This window comes from Elephantulus edwardii, unplaced genomic scaffold (assembly GCF_000299155.1).
Source record: "Elephantulus edwardii isolate Elephantulus edwardi_28Jun2011 unplaced genomic scaffold, EleEdw1.0 scaffold00370, whole genome shotgun sequence".
Classification (NCBI taxonomy): Eukaryota; Metazoa; Chordata; class Mammalia; order Macroscelidea; family Macroscelididae; genus Elephantulus; species Elephantulus edwardii.
Genome location: NW_006400120.1, coordinates 383,050 through 403,558, shown reverse-complemented (window position 1 = coordinate 403,558; position 20,509 = coordinate 383,050). Strand labels below are relative to the sequence as shown.

Sequence of the window (20,509 nt, the reverse complement as noted above, 5' to 3'; positions counted from 1 at the left end):
AGGAGCAAACAGGGGAGGGGGAGGGGTTTGTGCGGGGAGAAGGGTGCAACAATGAATTAATAGAATCCCCCCCAAAAAAAGAATGACTCAAGATATAAGACGGTTCAGAGCTGTTGTTCGTAGTGTTGCTGTAAGCTGTACCCAACTCTTAACAACAATATGTTGATATGAATAGCATAATAATATTCTTAAATCATATTAAAAATAAAAAGGTAAATAATATTACCCTCATTATAAAATTATATTATCCTCATTATAAAATGAGGTAATTGAGGTCTAACATAATGGCATTCATTATTCAAGACACAACTCACATCCTGACATCATCATTAGGAGAACAGTGTGTCAGTTACTGTTTCCTGATCTGTGAAATGGAAATGACACTGGTCCTGTATTAGTTTCTTAGGACTGCTCTCCTCAAATACCACAAAGCAAATAGCTTTAAGGAGCAGAAATGTCTTGCTTCACAGGTGTGGAGACTAGAAGCCTGAGTTCAAGGCACAGACAAGGCTGCTCTCTCTCTGATGGCTCTGGGGGAAGATCTTTCCGTGTCTCCATCAGCTTCTGGCAGCCCACTGTCTTGGCATTCATTGACTTGTAGACAGATCCTCACATACTCGCACCTCCTGTGTGTGTTTCTCTTTCCATGTTTGCTGTTCCCTTTTGTAGGACACCACTCAGAAGACCCTGGGATAGGGACCCCCCTACTCAAGTATGCTTTCTTTTTTACCCTAACTGATAACAATAACAGCAACAAAACCCTAACTCATTGCCAGCCAGTCATTTATACCACGTAAGACCCTAGAGGGCAGAGTAGAACCTCCCTATATAGTTACAAAGGCTATAAACTTTACATAGCTGATTACTACAACTTTCTCGCAAGGAGCACCTTGTGAGTACAAACTGCTGACCTTTTGAAAAATAGCCAACTAGAGAGCTCTGGTGGCCTAATGACAAGAAACTGCAATACAATCTCAAAGGCACGGTTGCTAAAGAGGAATGATGTCAGTCTAGAGATTAAGGTGCAGCTGACACAAGCCATGACCTTCTCAATTGCTTGCTATGCATCTGAAAGCTGGATAACAATAGGATGACAGAAGACAAAACAATGCCTTTGAGCTGTGGTGCTAGAAAAGAGTATTGTCCATACCATGGACTGACAAGAGAACAAACAAGTCTGTCCTAGAGAGGGTGAAAGCAGGTTGCTCCATCGAGGCAAGGATTTTGAAACTCCATCTCACATGCATTAGGTATGTTGGTTATGCCAGGGGGGAATAGTCCTTGGAGAAGGACATCATGCTTGGAAGGGTTGAGGGTCAGAGCAAGAGAGGAAGACCTTGGGTGTGGTGGATTGACACAGTGACTGTGACTATGGGATCAAGTGTATCAGAGAGAGTAACATTGACTCAGGACAGAGCAAACTTCAGAGCCAGTATTCATAGGATCACCATGATTCGTAATTGACTTGATGGCATTACATAACAACATCATCACCATGACTAAAGGAAACTGTGATGAGTTTGTAGTAGACAAAGGTATAAGATCTGGAGATGTAGTCTTGGAAAATGATGTCCTGACATAGAGTAGAAGCAAAATAAATTCTGTTCGATAAAAGAAGTACATGAGTGCATTATGTCTAAATATTCTTTATGTTCTCTATTTTTAAGACAAGGAAAGAATCTCCATTTTCTTACACCAATATAGCAATATTCCCTTTCTCTTCAGGATTTAAGAGACCGCCTGTGGGACATTTGTGACACTCGGAAGGTAGAAGCAGAGCAGGAGCGTATTGACATCATTAAAGAGAGCTGGTTGCAGGACTCCATCGGAATAATGGTGAACCATTTCTTCTCTTTGATGCAGGTAAGACCAGCAGGTCATGAGAATGCAGTCTTCTCCCTGGCACAGTTTCCCCATGTAACCATTCCTGTGGCAATGTTGGTCTCCAGGAAACATTGTGTTCATTGCATTCTGCCAGGTATGAGCTACAGCTTGCCATGGAGGTTCATGGGAATAAATAACAAGCTAGGTGTGTAGTAAGTAACTGCTCTCCAAATCTGCATTCAGATGGTCAAGGGACATGGTGAGGGACAGTGGAGATATATTCACCATTACTGAGTTATTCTTCTAGTTAGCCTAAGACAACACCCAAAGACAATGAAAACCTTAAGTATATTTAAACACACCAAATCTCTAGTTACCAGAACCAAAACTTTTGTGTCTGTTGGAGAAAGCAGGCTATTTATCAAAAGGACCTCATTGTCCTTTCTTTGTCATCATGTCTGCATTAATATTTTTGTCTTTAGATAATAGCAGTGAGTATGTTGTTGCTGTTATGTGCCATCGCTGACCCACCAATATAAATCACACAGGGGATTACTCATCATTCTCCCTCACAGCAGCTGGTGGATTCGAAACACCTGCCTTTGGGTTGATAAAACAACTTCTTTCCACTAGGCCAACAGAGCTCCCTAGCAGGGAACATGGAGAAGGTACATTTCTAGTCTTCAGCTGACTGTACAAAACTTGTACGACAAAATACAATTAGGAAATGAGCATATTTAGCTGCCAATTCAAAGAGCTGTGCCAATTAAGTGTTTAATAAAGGTGTTATTAAAAAAATGACCAATTTAATATTCAGCAGAGAAGGACTACAAAAGAGGGGTTGAATGAAATGGAGAAAGTGAAGAGTGCTGTTACATTACGTGGATTGTAATTAATGTCACAAAACAAAATGTGTGTAAATTATTGAATGATAAGCCAACTTGCTCTGTTAACTGTCCACTGAAACATAAAGGGGAAAGAATTGACCAAGAAATGCTGCTACTTTAAGCATTCAAAGAATAAGCTGTGGTGTAAGGGTAGGTCGAGCCATGGAAGACAAAAAGTCATCAGAAACCTGGGAATAGGACTAGTCACACTGACTCCTAGCTCTTTGGTCTAAAAGGGAAGTTTAAGAAAATCACTATCTCAAGACAAGGAAAAACTACTCAGGGATGTTAGGAGTCTGGATTGGGACAAAAATGTACAATCAAAATAAGTATACCTAAACCGAGCTAGTGGCTTAGTGGTACTATGTTGTGCTGCCAACACAAAGGCACATGGTTCAAATCTACCAGCTGCTCCATAGGCATTAGATGGGCAGTCTCCTCACAGGCAATTTAAAGCCTCTGGAAACCCACTGGAGGGTCATCTTGGAGTCACTTCCAACACAACAGCACTTAGCAACAAACCAGAAGCTGAAGCTCAGGCACAACTAAGAGAACAAGCAGATCCACAAGGCCAGGCTGGGTCAAAGAACAGCAGTGAGAGGCTCAAGCAGCCTAACCCAGCCTCAGCAGCACCGCTGGGTCACCACTGTTGGCAGGAAATAATTGAATGTTGGGAGCAAGTGTGGCACAAACTGATGGGTTTGACAGCAAAAAGATAAACCACTCAAAATATGGGAGGGTGGGGGAAGAACAGGTACTTCTCTAGAGAATCTATATGCATAGCTGACAAGCCATACAAGATCTTCAATATCATTAGGATAGCTGTCATTGCTGTTGTTGTTGTTATGTTCCATCAAGTCACTTGCGACTCATAGCGACCCTATGTACAACAGCCCTAAACTCTGCTCTGTCCTGTGCCAATCGCACTGTCTCTGACACTCCCATTCCAATTATCCCAGTCACTGAATCAATCCACCTCATAGAGGGCCTTCCCCTCCTGCGCTGTCCCTACACCCGCCCTAGCATGATGTCCTTCTCCAAGGACTGGTCTCTTCTCACAACATGTCCAAAGTATGTTAGATGGAGCCTCAGAATCCTTGCCTCCAAGGAGCCACCTGGTTTAACCCTTTCCAGGACAAATCTGTTTTCCTAGCAGTCCATGGTATTCTCAATACTCTTCTCCAGCACCACAGCTCAAAGGCATCAATTCTCCTTCTATCCTCCTTGGTCATTGTCCAACTCTCTGATGCATAACAAGTGATTTCCTGGCTACTGGTGCCAAGAGTGTTGACTGTGGAGCCAAGCAAACTAAAGCTGTGTACAATCTCAATCTCTTCACCATCCATCTTGATGCTGCCAATTGGTCCAGTGGTGAGAATCTTTGTCTTCTTGACATTGAGCCTCAGTCCATATTGGAGGCTGCAGTCCTTGACCCTCTGCAGCAGGTGCTTCAGGTCCTCTTCAGTTACAGCAAGAAGGGTTGTGTCATCTGCATAACACAGATTGTTGATAAATTGTCCACCAATCTTGACCCCACATTTCTCCTCATAGAGCCCAGCCTCCCGGATAATCTGTTCTGCATATAGGTTGAAAAGGTATGGAGATAGGATGCATCCCTGGCGTACGTTCTTCCCAATTTTGAACCATGCAGTGTTCCCTTGCTCTGTTCTGACGACTGCCTCCTGGTTCAAGTATAGGTTTCACATTAGCACAATCAAGTGTTCTGGGAGTCCCATTCTTCTCAGAGTCAGCCACAGTTTGTTATGATCCACACAGTCAATTTCCTTTGCATAGTCAATGAAACACAGATAGACATTCCTCTGGTATTCTCTGCTTTCAGCCAAGATCCATCTAACATCAGCTACAATATCCTTAGTACCACGACCCCTTCTAAACCCAGCCTGGACTTCTGGAAGTTCTTTGCTGATGTGCTGTTCCAGTCGTTTTTGGATAATCTTCAGTAAAATCTTGCTTGCATGTGAAATCAGTGAGATTGTTCTATAGTTTCCACACTCTGTTGGGTCACCTTTCTTTGGGATAGGAACAAATATAGATCTCTTCCAGTCAGTTGGCCAAGTCAGGCTGTCATTAGGAAAACATAAAATGAGTGTTGGCAAGGATGTGCAAAAACTGAAACCCTTGAGCATTGCTGAAGGAAATGTAAAATGCTACTGAAAGTAGTTTGACCAATGGCTCAAAAATGACAAAAGAATTGTATGCAGTCAGCGATTCCACCTCTAGGCTTCTACCCTCCCCCACAAAGCAGAAAACTAGAGTTCAGGCAAAGACTCAGATTAATATTCAGATTGTTGGTTGCTGGGGTCTAGAGGGAGGGACCAGAAGGGAAGAAAGTGCCAAATAGGCATGGGTTTCCTTTTGAAGATGAAGTATTTTAGATTTGGATAAAGATGGTCATTGCATGATATTGGTGATGTCTGAATACTACTGAAGTGTTTATTTGAAAGTGGCTAAGTTAGGTTATGTGACTTTTACCATTAAAGTGGAAAATAGAGCAGAAAAAGCTGAAGTTCAATAGAAAAGGCTCCAGTCATGAGAATTTTGATAAATTATTCTCAGGACTTTTAGCAATATGTACTTTCAGAAATAGGCCATTATGTCTCAGAAATAACCTTACTTTCAAGACCTGATCCTGAGAAACTGTCTGTGTGGGATTATTCAGTAAGCAAGATTTAAAAAACCAGACAAATGAAAATCTCATTTATTTTGCGTTAGAATCAACTTATAGATGTGTTCAGAGGCTGAAATTTAAGAGGAGATTGTCTGTCTTTCTCCTGAGGAGCAGCTGGTGGATCCAAACCACCTGTCTTTGGGTTGGCAGTGCAACTTCTTACCCACGAGGCCACCAGAGCTCCTGTGAGCAATATCAGCATGCCTTAGGGAGCTCTAGTGTCCTAGTGACAAGAAGTGATGCTGCAATCCCAAAGGCACACGGTTCAAGACCACCAGCTGCATTGTGGGAGAAGGATGGGCAGTCTCCTCCGGTGTGATTAACTGCCGCTGAAAACCCACCACAGGGTCAGCTGTGTGTTGGTTCTGCCTCAATGGAACACAACAACAACAGTGGTAAGGAGTTGTGCTACCAACTCAAAGGCACATGGTTCAAATCGACCAGTTGCTCCATGGGAGAAAGATGGACAATCTCCTCTTACAGCCTCTGAAAACTCACTCGAGGGTCAGTGAAGAGTCAGTTCCAACTCAACGATACATAACAACATCTGATCTACAGTGAACAGTTGCACTTTTTTTTTTTAATCACATCAAAGCTTCTCCTTCTCGGTATGGCATCTGCCCCTCTCCCAAACCTACAGCAAATTCCCCAGAATGCAAGCCTGTTTTCAATTCACAGCCCCTGATAAGGATGGAGGACCCACGAAACAAGGCAGGCACAGGTTTCCTTACATTTACCTGCCAACCTACAGTAGATAGTTTCAAACATTTTTCACATCAAAGGTGTATTAAAGCCCGTGTGAAATTGTCCACTACAGACCAGGGAATAAGCACAAGGAAGCCTGTGCCTTCCTGTGATTGCTGAGTTTTCTGTTCCTGGAAGCTGTACTGAAGTCTAACTAGGAAAAGACAAAGTACAGGGAGCAGGATTGGACAAATGCTACCCTTTATTAAGTTGCTTCTGTGTCCATGGGCATGCCAGACATTGTTTCACGGACTTGGTATGTAGGAATATACTAAACTTATGTTTCTCTGAAACCCTATGCTGTGAATTCCACTGTGATTCTCCTCTGAGAGGCAAGTTTTGACAATTAGCCAATCACACAGCTAGTGAATGGCAGAGCTGGGATTTGAACTGAGGAAGGATGATCTCAGAGCTGATAATCCTAATCACGGCTTGATCAACAACTTTATTCAAATGATTGAAGACTTGCCATGTAGAACAGGAGAGAATCTTATTCTAAACTCTTTAATCATACCCTGATGACAATTAGAAGAGGATAATTTTCAAGTCTGTGGTGTTGGACAAGAGCACTGAACATCCTATGGGTGGCCAGGAGAACAAATATGTCTTGGAGAGGGTGCAGCCAGCATGCTCTTTGGAAGCCAGAATGATAAGGCTTTGTCTCATATACTTTGGGCATGTTGCTAGAAGGAGCTATTCCTTGGAGAAGGACATGATGCTGGGAAGAATGGAAGGTCGCTGAAGGAGAGGAAGACCCTCAACCAGGTGGATTGACATGGTGTCTGCTGCAATGGGCTCTTGTATGTCAGGAAGTGTGAGGATGTCGCAGTTAAGATATATTGTTCATAGGGTCACTATGAGTTGTACTTGATTCGAAGGCACCTAACAACAACGACATAAAAAGAAAACTCTTAAGAATTAGAAACATTAACCAAAAGCATGTCAGGCCTTTGAATCAACCAACTTCTTGTCCTAGAAGCTCATAAACAAAGGCTTGGATATGTTCAGAGGAAGATGATAAGGGAGCGTTCATGACAGCCAGCTAAGTTTTCCCAAAGTGGGTTCCCATGGAACACTAATCTCTCAAGATTTTTCACAAAACAAGGGTTTTGTCATCATATGACTTTGAGAAGAGCTCCCTACTTTCTTTTCACTACCCCACTCACCTCCCTTAACTGGGACAGTGACCACGTAATTAAGACAGCTAGGTGCAATGGAAAAAAAATGTTGATGTATTATCCCAGAATATCTAGTTTGGGGAAAGACTTACTTGTTTTTTTCTACACAAGGTACTAATTGACACTTTATACAACATGATAACTTTTAGAAAACACCATGCTAGAGGAGTTCTATGATTCAATTCTAACAATCTGTGGAATTTAAGAAAAATAAGGAATTATTTACTAGTTATGAAAAAAAGTGAAGGGACCCTTGATTAATTCTGTTTATATGGGGTTCCTGGATATGGCATGATTACTTTGATTAGCTTTGTTAGAAGTAAAATAATTCTCTATATAATAGTTATCTTAATGCACAGATCTGCATTATGCAAATCACGTGACCTTGTTTGCTGAAAGTGAGGAGGCCTTAAAAAGTGCTTGCATATCTTCAATATTAATTACATCTCAGGATCAAGAAAGCAAAGATCCTCACCAGTGAGCTAATAGAAAGTTCATGACAGATGGAGAAAAGATTGAAGTTATCAATGATTTCAACTTACTTGGACCCACAGTCAACACCCTTGGTACCAGCAGCCAAGATATGAGAAGACATGATGCTTTGGGAAAATCTGTTGCCAAGGACTTCTCCAAAGTCCTGAAGAACAATGATGTCTCTTTTTTTTAATTTTTTTTAAATTTTTACTTTATTATTTGTATGTGTGTGTTTGTACCGTCAAATCAGATCTGACTGGTACTGGGGGAAATTGTCCTTCCTTCCTCAGCAGAGCATCTGGTGGATTCAAACCGTGTGCCTCTGGGATTGCAGTGCAGCTTCTTGCCACTAGGCCACCAGAGCTCCCCAATAATGTCTCTTTAAAGACTAAGGTGCACCTGATGCCAGGCATGGTCGGTCTTTCAGTTACTTGCTCTACATCTGAAAGTTGGGTAGTGACTAAGGATGACAGGAGAATACATGCTTTTGACTTGTGTTACGAGAGAAGATTACTTAATATCCCATGGACTACCAAATTAACAAACAAATATGTCTTGGAGAAAATGCAATGACGATGTGCTTTGGAGGTAAAGATGATGAAGCTTTGTCTCACATATTTTGCATATATTGGTAGGAAGGGTCGTCATTAGAAAAAGACATCATGGTTGGAATTGTCAGTGTGAGAGATGAAAACCCTCAACAAGATGTATTTGCAGTAACTGTAACAGTGGGTTCAAGTATATCACATATGGTGGGGATGTAACAGGATAAGGCAGGGTTCAGGTCCATTGTTCATAGTGTCACAGTGAGTCATAGTCTACTCAGCAGCAAAGGCATAGATCTAGGGCCTGCCTCCTAACACTAATTGTATAAGGCAGTTCTACTATATCTTGGCTCTCTGTAAAGCTGGGAAAATTATACTAGTTTCTAAGTTTATGAATTAAATATTATAACTCTATGATTTATTTAACAATTGGTGATTTATAGAACTTCTCAATGCTTCTGTTCTCATGAAAGTTATTTACCTATATCCAATTAGCACTAATTGTGGTTACACTTGCATCTTATTGTCAGTCTGGCAATGTGGGTGTTCTCATGAATATAACTTAGGAGACTCGTTTTCCTTCTGACAGATATACATGCTTATAATCTAACTGAGCAATTAGTCTGTGAATATTTTAAAATTCAATTTAGGCTTCTTTGCAAGGAAAGAGAAACCCAATATGTTTTCCTAGCCCTTCCCGAATGTTAGCTTGCAAAGTTCCGGAAATACAAATTTATGATTTGAAATCTGAAGATCTCATTTAAAGCTATGCTACAATTTAAACCAATGAATGAATGACACTCTTATTTGGTAACCTGAATGTAAGTTAACCAGATGAATCTCTTCTCATTTCAGTCATTGAGCTAGTAAAGTTTCATAATGCCTAGAACAACCTTACTGGATCAATTTGGTTATCTCTTCTGTATCAAGAAGAAACTATTTGAGATTTCCCTTACCTTTTTTGGCACCATTTAGGTGCCATCTACTCGAGTACACCTCACTGAAATCCTATGAACAACAGATGTGAGCCCTGTCTTATGTCCTGTCCCATCCTCATCAACTCAGTCACATGTGAGCTCATTGCAGCAATCACTGTATCAGTCCATCTGATTAAGGGTCTTCCCCTTTTTCACTGACCACCCCCCCCAACTTTCTGAGCATATAATTTTCCAAAGAATTTACTCTCCTAACAACATGCCCAAAGTATGTGAGATGAAGCTTTGCTGTCCTTGCTGCCAAGGAGAATTGCTATGGAGCAGAGAGCTGGATAACGACCACAGATGACAGAAGAAGAATTGAGGCCTTTGAGTAGTGGTGCTAGAAAAGAGTATTGAACATACCATGGACTGATGAGAAAACTAACAGGTGTGTCCTGGTGAAGGTGAAACCAAGCTACACTTTGTAGACAAGGATTTTGAGAATCTGTCTTATATACTTTGGGTACATGGCTAGGATGGTCCAGTCTTTGGAGAAGGACATCATGCTTTGAAGGGTCAAGGGACATCTCAGGAGAGGAAGACTCTCAATGAGGCGGATTGACATAATAACTGGAGTATGTGAGGGTAGGTGTTTCAGAGGCAGTGAGATTGGCCCAGGATAGAGCAAGTCTCAAGCCTTGTGCATAGGGTCACTATGTGCCATGGTCAACTCGACAGCACATAACAACAATAACAACAACACTTTCCAAAGCATATTTATTTGTTCTTTCTTTGGTATAGTTAGTATTCTTCTCCAACACCACAATTCAAATGCCTCAATTCTTGTTTCTCATCTTTATTCTTTGTCCAGCTCTCAGAGGCATTCAAAAGGGATTCAAAAAGGCTACAGCCTGAATCAGGACATCTTAGTTTTCAAACTAATATCACTGATCGTCAGTATTTTGAAGCGGCCCCTGATAGCAGACCTGTCATCTCTTGGCTGCTGGTGCCAACAGTGTTAATTGTGGATCCAAGTAAGATGAAGTTGTTGACAGTTTCAATCTTTTCACCATCTATCATGATGTTGCTTATTGGTCCAGTGGTGAGGATTTTACTTTCTTGACATTGAGATGAAATTGATATAAAAGGCTATAATCTTTGATCTTCTTTAGCAAGTGCTTCAAGTCTTCCTGACTTTTAGCAAGCAAGGTTGTATCATCAAGTTTGTTGATTAGTCTTCCTCATTTTTTATGTTAGACTACAAGGTAAAAGAACACATTTTTTCATCTTTTATGTAGCAGTATAAAAATATTTCTTAATGTTTAGTGAAATAAACAGTAAAGTTGATTTGTGATCCTCTCTTGAGTGCCACTGTGTGATCCTCAACCAAGAGTTCTGAGCACTAGGTCAGCCAGCTTTGATCTTTTTGCCCTTTAGAGAAGATGTTGATGAATTCCATCATGTCGGTGCTGACTCATAGCGAGTTTCTGTATAAAAGAACAGAGCACTGTTTGATCTGGCCCCATCATCACACTTGTTGCTAGGTTTGAGCTCACCATTACAGTCACTGTCTGCTAGCCTTCTTGAGAGTTTCCTTCTTTCACCCTCATTACATCCCAGCAGCATTTCTAGGTTACAGCAGGTATGGTGCATGCCTTGAGCGACACATGAGGTGGTGGTTGCCAAGAAGTTTGTTTGCCAGGGCGATTTCCATCACCAGTTGAGAAATATCATTTAGAAATTTTAAACCCATAGGTACTATTTTCCTTAGATATTTCTCTCTCCTCTACTTTGCTACCTAATGTTATTCTCCTGAGATTGCTCCATCCTGATAACGTGTTTAAAATATGTGAGTCAACATATCATAATAATATATACTAAGCCATGCTTCTAAGGAGCATCCTGGCTCCACTTCTTTCAAGAAACATTTGTCCATTCTTCTTCCAGTAAGTTGAAGGACACACAAGAGGACTAGTGCTCTGTGTGTTTGGTACCTGGAATTACTGCAAAGAAAAGCAGCCTGTGCCAACAATGAAGTCACCACATGCTAATAGTTAATGCTCCCATTGCCACGAGCTCCTCTCTGCTATTTCATTTTTCCTCAGGCAATGCCAGCTTGAGAGGGTTAGTTGTGAGCACCACATAAATTGTATCTTCATCATACATGTTGAAATTGTAGGAAAACTGTTAATAATCACTATATTTGACTGTCCATCCTTTGGTGGCATAATCTGTAGAGAATAGCACTGCTAACCCAAAGACAGTTCTTCTCTGTCAGTTCAAATTCACCAGCTGGTCGGAGGGATAAAGATGGGCAATCTCCTCCTATGTGATTTACAGCCTGGGGAAAACCCGCTGGAAGATCAGCTTTGAGTCTATTACAACTCGACAGCCATCAGGGGTTGTTTGTTTGTTTGTGTTTTAGCATGTAATTGTAATATTATGTTACAGAAGACTATGAATGGGTCTTACTTCCTTTGTTGTTGTTCTTGTTAGGTGCCATTGAGTATGACTCACAGTGACCCTGTGAACAAAAGATCTAAATCTTGCCCTGTCCTGCACCAGCCTCATATCCTCCATCGTACTAAATCCCGTTGTAGTCTCTGCATCAGTCCATCTCACTAAGGGTCTTCCTCTCTTTCATTGACCTTTCCCAGCATGGTGTCTCTCTCCAAGGATTTCTTCCTCCTGAAAATAGGCCCAATGTAAGTGAAACAAAGGGTCACCATCCTTGCCTTTATGGAGTACTCTGTCTTTATGGAGAACTCTGTCTTCCTGAACGACAGACTAGTTTGTTGTTTTGATTGTCCATGGGATATTGCTATGCATCTGAGAGTGGGACAATAAATAAGGATGACAAAAGAAGAATCAATGCCTTTGAGCTGTGGTATTAGGGAAGGGTGCTGAATATCCCCTGTACTGCTGAAAGAACAAACATGTATGTCTTGGGAAAATGTGCAGCCAGAATACTCCTTGGAGACAAGGATGGCAAAGCTTTATCTCTCATATTTTAGACACGTTGCTAGGAGACACTGTTATTTGGCAAGGAATATCAAGCTTGGAAAGGTAGAGGCTAAGTGAAAGAGAGACTTTCAATGATACGACAGTGGATTCACACACCATAACGATGGGTTGAAATAGTGATTGCATCCATGATTCAAGTGTGTCAGAGATGGTGAGGAAGGCACAGGATAGGACAGGACTTAGATCCATTGTTCATAGCATTGCTATGAGTTGTACTTGATTTGACAGCACATAACAACAACCACCAACACCACACTTCAAAGACACTGATCCTTCTTCAGTCTTGCTTATTTTGAATATATCTCAAACCAACTTGATATGTTACCTATTACACAGAGACAGTCAAATATTTGTTAATACATTGGCTGACTATAGAACACAGGAAGAATGTCTAGTATTGAAATTAATGTATGTTGTTGTTGTTGTTGTTATGTGCCATCGAGTTGTTTGTGACTCATAGCGACCCTATGTACAGCAGCCCTAAACCCTGCTCTATCCTATGCCAATCGCATTGCCTCTGACACACCCATCCCGATTACCCCAGTCAGTGAATCAATCCACCTCATAGAGGGTCTTCCCCTCCTGCGCTGTCCCTCCACCTTACCAAGCATGACGTCCCTCTCCAAGGACCTGTCTCCTTACAACATGTCCAAAGTATGTCAGACGAAGCCCCAGAATCCTTGCCTCCAAGGAGTATCCTGGTTTAACCCTCTCCAGGATGAATTTGTTTGTTTTCTTGGTAGTCCACGGTTCATTCAATACTTTTCTCCAGCACCACAGCTCAAAGGCATCAATTCTCCTTCTATCTTCCCTAGTCATTGTCCAGCTCTCTGATGCATAACAAGTGATTACAAAGTCCATGGCCTGTATCAGGCGAACCTTAGTCTCCAGAGAGACACCGTTGCTCTTGAGTAATTTAGAGAGAGGTCCCTAACAGCAGACTTTCCCATCACGGTACGTCTTTTGATTTCCTGGCTGCTGGTGCCAAGAGTGTAATTTACACTATTTCAGATATAATACATACTGAATTTTTGTCAATATTAAGAGCTATATAAATGTTAGCTTCTGAAGTCAAGTGGAAGCATACAAATAAGTAAAGAGAAGGTAAAATCACTATCTTGAGTTTTTATAGAATTTTAGTATTCGCATATAGCTAATTCTCCTTCCTAATTTTTTAGAAGATGTATTTCAATCTAATGGTTTTTAAATAGCGCTTGAAAGATCCTAGTTAGGTAACACAATATAGATCAGCTTGTTCTTAGTTATTAATGGTTACATTTTCTTTTAAAGGCAGAAGTCAACCGTTTCCAAGATACAAAGAGACTCCTTCAAGATTATTACAGAGCAATGGAAAACAAAATCCCAATAGAAGCCAATAGGAAATTCACACGAGTCCCATTGGTCCAACTGGATAATAAAGAAATTTCAGAAAACCAACTTAAGTAAGCTGCCCTGTTCCACTGCCATGAACTTAAGCTTTGTGATTTTACACGTGTTGTTGTTATTGTTATGTGCTAACAAGTCAACTACAATTCACAGAGACTCGATGAATAATAGCTTTGAACCTTGCCTTCTCCTGAGCCAACCTCACCATGTCTGACGCCTCTGTCCCATTGCCACGGCCATCGTGTCAGTCTGTCTCATCAAACATCTTCCCAACCTTTGCTGATCCTCTACCCTTCTAAGTATAATGTCTTTCCCCAAAGGCTGGTCCTTCTTGGCAACATGCCCAAAGTATGCTTAAACATCACTAATAAAATTCATAATCTTTCCTCTGGAAATCTACAAGAGCTTTAAAGAGTAGGAATTTTTTTCCACTTAAGTTTAATTTACATGTGTCCCATTTACAGTGAATAGTTATATATTTTTTCCAAGAGATATAATGTGTTTTATTATCAAGTGTTTTCACAGGTTCTGGTAGCATAGTGTATAATATATTAAACTGCTAACTTTAATATTGTTGGTTCAAATCATCCAGCTGCTCCATAGGAGAAAGTCGTGCAACCTCTTACTGTATAGATTTACAGCTTCAGAAACCCAACAAAGGATCACTATGAGTCAGAATGGACTTAACAGCAAATGGAGACATTTTTCAATCTGTTTGTGGTGTCTTAGGGTTAGAGGGTCTTATACAAAAGATGAAGTAATCTTGATAAAATTTAGAGCCTGAAAAAACTAATGGAGAGTCCTCATGAATTCAAGTTCACTGACGGCATTGGAGTTTTGGATGCAAAATTCATAGATCTTCAGTTGTGTCTTCTAAGGAACCTCTAGATACATTTGAACTCTCAGCCTTTGGACTAGTAGTCAAGTAATTAAACATTTATGCTATCCAGGCACAATGGAAGAAGAGGCCTGGTGATCTGCTTCTATTAAGGTTGTTGTGTTGTTGTTTACCATGAAGTCGGATCCAAGGCATAACTGACCCTCCAGCAGGTTTTCAGAAGCAGTTAATCACATGGGAGGAGACAGCCCATCCTTCCTCTGGTGGATTTGCCTCCAGGTTGCAATGCAGTTTTTTACCACTAGGCCACCAGAGCTCCCTCTGTTCAGATTACAGCCAAGAAAACTTTATGAAACAATTCATCTCTCAGCACATGGGGTCACTATGAGTCAAAATCAACTTGACAGTATCTAACAACAATTGGTATTACAGCTTAGTTTTCATTTAGTATTTTAATTGCATATTACCTATTTTTGCTTTGTTTGCTTTACCCTTCCTTATTTTAAAAAAAAAAAAAATAGAAGAAGAAGAAGATTGGAGAGGGTTTGACCATGATAGATTGTTAAAAGGTTTTTCTCTCTCTAACATTCTTCCACCTAGTTCCATCAGAGACTCTGAGACCCACCTGCACATAAGAGTACACAGGAAGACAACATATACATCTTGACAAAAGTAAAAGAGGTGCTTAACTCAGCTATTGAAAAAGAACTCAGAAATTCTTTGCAAAAGGGAAGAAATTTCATCTCTAAGGCAATATTCAGTGTCAGATCCACTAAAAAGAGCAGAGTTGCAATGTCTAGAGTAGCAGTGCATCCTGTTCTTAGAATGAAATAGCAACTCAGGCATAATGGCAAAGCTATTAATGTTGGTTAGTGGGGGAAAAAATGGGCAAAAGAACAGCCAGTTCTTACTTTCTGCAAAAGCACCTCTGCACCAAATTCAAATGTAAATCACTGTTGTGGGCATGTGCATATGAGTCAGTCAACACCCCACCAACCAGCCAAAAACTCAACCACAGGCTCCTGAACGTACAGAGGAGAATAAGCGTTGAGCTAAGCATTTCCTACAACTTGTCTAGTTTATTTCTCCCAACAAGGCTTTATTATATTTTACCGGATCATCATTATCACTATTACTCTTATTATATTTGTATTATTCCAGGTTGATCTGAGCTCTCAAGAGTCAATGTCAGGTCTAAGTTCATATATGATAATGGCAAAGTTAGCAAGACCAGATTTTTTTCTCCAGGAAATAAACCCATACTCTCTTTCTAAATGATTGGCCACCATTGTTGCCCTCTGAAGCAAGGTATTGAGAAATACATTTAGTGTTTTCTTAACTATTAATACCTGGTCACACAGACTTTATCTACCTAGACACAATAATTGCCGTCAATTTGGAATGATTGAGATATGGCATTATTTCCTTTTTAAAATGCAATGCATTATTATGGCTAGGTGTAAACAGTAAATAGTGGATACTCAACAAATTCCCTTACATGCATGGCATACTGAATGCTGAGTTTCACAAACTTATTGGATGCTTCACAACAAAATTAGACTAATTCATTATTCACACTTACCTTTCTGAAACACTCTTCTGTTCTCCTGGCATCTAGAGTCTGCAGAATCAAATATGTGCTCCTGTTAGTACTCCTTGCAATCAAGGGTAATGAGATTCCAACTCAGATGTTTTTAATCAGGCATTTTATTAGGAGGGAACAGTTTCTGAAGAAAGACATAATGGCTGGAAAAGTAGAGGGTCAATGCAAGAGGAAGACCCTCAACAAGATGGACTGGCACAGTGATTGCAGCAGTGGGCGTGAGCACAGCAGGGATTGTGGGATGATAGGAGTTAGGGCAGGGATTCATTGTGTTGTGCATAAGGTTGATATAAGTCAAAGACAAGTTGAGAACACCTAATAGCAATAACAACATTGTCGTTCCTAACCTTCCTTGATTTTTAACAAAGGCATCCTTGGAGGTCCTCTTTGTCCACTCCCACCCCAAGCAGTGGGGGCTCTTTGTACCTGCCCTGAGGGTGGACTTCTATCACAGTAAGCATCCACCTTCCACCTCTCAGCCTTCAGGCCATCTAAGCCTTTCAGTGTCATTTAGACACTGAAAATTTGAGGAGAGAGAATGTGACCAGAAACAGTGGAAAAACGTCCAACTTTTGGTTGAGAGAAAAGTAGATAAGGCACTGTCTAAATTGACTCTGTCCATTTAAAATGCAGAGCAAAGTTTACCAGTCGTCATTGAGAAAGCTACTGGAGCTTCTCTTTGCCCTCTGCAAATCTTGGTTGCCTGTGTGAGGTAGCCCAGTACCCCTTTCAAACCTCACAGCTGCTCATACTACTTTCTAACTTATCTACTTCAGGATGCCAGTACTTTTTATCTTAACCTGAGGACATCCGGTTCCATTTGGTTTAGTCTTTTGTGTCTGATTTCTTTTTGGTCAGGTGTTTATGCTCTGGATCAATTTCTTCAAAATTACCTTTTTTCTAATAACCCTTGCCCATCTCATTATTTCTGAGAGTGTATCTGGAAATGATATTTTATTGTTACTATTTCTTTTTTGTTTTCCTTGGTAGTAAGACTTTCTACAACACACACGCACAAAGTCAATATACTATTTTATGGGGCTTTTTTTTCACTCAAAAAACTCTTTCAGGAAAACTTTGGATATAAAAATTAAAGCAACTAAATAAAATTTGCAAAGTAAGCTAGCCACAAAAATATAAAATCTTTATATCCCTGTCTTTGTTTTTTCCAAAGGATTCCTCTAGTTCCGCGAATATCCATTTTTCCAGAAATAACTGTAGCCAAACCAAAATTAAGAACATTACTGAAGGGCAAGATGGACAACTTATTAGAAAATATAGAGACAAACTTGGAGGCAGATGAGAAGTTGGTTATGGACACGTGGCAACAGGCTTCTATAGCGATATCCAACATGGTAAGTCGCCATTGCTGTTACATTTCCTTTTAGTTATTGTTGTTGATTGTCTTTGAGTCGAGCACAACTCGTAGCGACCCTATGAACAAAAGGCCTGACCCCCACTACAACTATTGACATTTATGAACGTTCATAGAGTTTCCGGAGGCAAGTTGTTTAGGAAGTGGGTCAGTTAAATAGCAAGTTGGATTGAATGCTTTTAAGCATTGTTTGTATCTCTATTTTGAATAATCGTCAGTAAGATTTTACTTGCATGTAATATTAATGATTTTGTCTGATGATTTCTGCACTTTCGTTGGTTTTTTTGGAATGAGGACAAAAATGAATTGCTTCCAGTTGGTTGATGAGTTCATGTTGTTGTTGTTATGTGCCATCAAGTCACCTGCAACTCATAGAAACCTTATGTATAAAAGCTCTCAACCTTGCCCTATCCTGAACCAGTCTCACTGACTCCAGCACCCCTACCTCCATTAAGTTCTTGTGTCAATCCAACTCATGTGAGGTTTTCTTCTCCTGCACTGTCCCTCCACCAACGCATGATGTCCTTCTCCAAGGATTGGTCCCTTCTGGCCATGTTCCCATAGTATGTGAAATGGAGCTTTAAAATTCTTTTCTCCAAGGAGAAACTTGGCTTCACCCTCTCCAGACCTGTTTGTTCTCTTGGCAGTGCAAGGTATGTTTAATATTCTTCTCTACACCACAAAACAAAAACATCAATTCTTCTGTCATGCTTAGTCATTGCACAAATCTCTGATGCATAACAAATAATTGCGAAGATCATGGCCTGGATCAGGCAACTTTAGACCCTAGACTGACATCCTTACTCTTTAGCTCTTTGGAGAGGTCCCTTAGAGCAGACTTCCTAAATGCAATTCATCTTTTGATTTCCTAACTGCTGGTGCCAAGAGTGTTGACTGTGGAGCCAAGCAGGCTGAAATTATTAAAAGCCTCAATCTCCTCTCCATCTATTATGTTGCTGCCAAATGGCTCAGTGGTGATAGTCTTTGTTTTCCTGATACTGTACTTCAATCTCTATTGAAGATTACAGTCTTTGATCTTCTGCAGGAAACACTGATACTGAACTTCAATCTCTATTGAAGATTACAGTCTTTGATCTTCTGCAGGAAACACTTCAGGTCCTCCTTAGTTTCTGTAAACAAGATTGTGTCATCTGTATAATGTAGGTTGTTGATGAGTCTTCCTCCAATCGTAATGCCACATTCCTCCTCATAAAGCCCAACCTCCCAAATGATCTGTTCTGCATACAGATTGAAAAGGTATGAAGACTGGCCATATCCCTGATGCATTCCTTTCCTAATTTTGAACCATACACTGTTTCCTTGCTCTGTTGCGACTGTTACCTACTGGTCCCAGTATATGTTTTGCATTAGCACAATCAAGTGTTCTGGGTTTCCCATTCTTCTCAAGGTTAGCCACAGATTATTTGTTAGGATCTACACAATCAAATGACTTTACATAGTCAATGAAACATATATATTCCTCTGGTACTCTTTGCTTTCCACCAAGATCTCTAGTGCCATGGCCTCTTCTAAACTCACCTTGTATTTCTAAGAGTACTCTGTTGATGTACTGTTCCAGTCATTTTGGGATCATCTTCAGCAAGATTTTGCTTGAATGTGATATTGGTAATGTTATTGTTGTTGTTTTTGTTGTTATGTGCCGTCGAGTCATTTGCGACTCATAGCGACCCTATGTACAACAGCCCTAAACCCTGCTCTATCCTGTGCCAATTGCATAGCCTCTACACACCCATCCCGATTACCCCAGTCACTGAATCAATCCACCTCATAGAGGGTCTTCCCCTCCTGCGCTGTAACTCCACCCTACCAAAAATGATGTCCCTCTCCAAGGACCTGTCTCTCCTTACATTCCAAAGTATATCAGACGAAGCCCCAGAATCCTTGCCTCCGAGGAGTATCCTGGTTTATCCCTCTCCCGGATGAATCTGTTTGTTTTCTTGGCAGTCCAGGGTACATTCAATACTTTTCTCCAGCACCACAGCTCAAAGACATCAATTCTCCTTCTATCTTCCCTAGTCATTGTCCAACTCTCTGATACATAACAAGTGATTGCAAAGACCATGGCCTGTATCAGGCACACCTTAGTCTCCAGAGAGACACCGTTGCTCTTGAGTACTTTAGAAAGTTCCCTAATACTGTTTGATAATTTCCATACTTTATTGTGTTACCTTTTGGGGGGGTGGGGAATGGGAATAAATAAGGATGTTTTCCAGTCAGTTGGCCAGGTAGTTGTCCTCCAGATTTTTTGGCATAACCTGTGAGCACGTCCAGGGCTGCATGTGTTTGTTGAAATATGTCATCAGTTCCTGGGGCCTTGATTTTTTTTCCAATTCCTTCAGATCACCTTAGACTTCATCCTGCATCACTATTACTTCTTGATTATATCTTGTTTCATGGAATTATTCTGTTTCAGTAAATTCTTCTTGGTATAGTGACTCTGTGTGTATTCCTTCCATCTTCATTTGATGCTTTCTAGATCACTGAATATTTTGCCCATAACATCTTTAAGTATTGCTACTTGAGGCTTGAGTTTGTTCTTTAGTCCTTTCAGCTTGAGAAATGCCAAGCAAGTTCTTACTATGTTTTCTTTTGTCTTCCTGAGCTGCCCTTTGAAATCTTCAGTTCCACTCTATAACTCTTGATTTCTTCCCTTTGTTTTGAATAGTAGTTGTATTAGGAGGCACTCCTGGCATGCCTATGGATATCGTATCCTAGCATTAACAATGTGGTATTTCAAGACAGACCTTGAAATGTTCTTTTTGATACCTAACATTCAGCTTCAACATGCCATTCCCAGCATAGTATAGCCTGTGATTTTCTGATTCAAAATGGCCAATGCAAGTCCATCTCAGCTCACTAATGCCTAAAATTTCCAACTTGATATATTCTATTTCTTGTTATACTTGGACCAGGAAGCAGTTCTCAGAACTGAGCAGGAAAACACTGCATGGTACAAAATCAGGAAAGGAGTACATCAGGGATACATCCTGCCTCCATACTTTTT

At 40.6% G+C, this 20,509-nt stretch overlaps 1 protein-coding gene across 1 annotated transcript in view; it reads left to right on the top strand.

Annotated features, from left to right (window-relative positions):
• Positions 1–20,509, top strand: part of SPEF2 (sperm flagellar 2) — a 331,758-nt gene that overhangs the window by 203,119 nt on the left and 108,130 nt on the right. Inside the window, exons 24-26 of the mRNA XM_006902126.1 lie at positions 1,726–1,863; positions 13,573–13,724; positions 17,284–17,464. Of these exons, the coding sequence (XP_006902188.1) occupies positions 1,726–1,863; positions 13,573–13,724; positions 17,284–17,464 (471 nt within the window). The remainder of the gene's footprint in view (positions 1–1,725; positions 1,864–13,572; positions 13,725–17,283; positions 17,465–20,509) is intronic.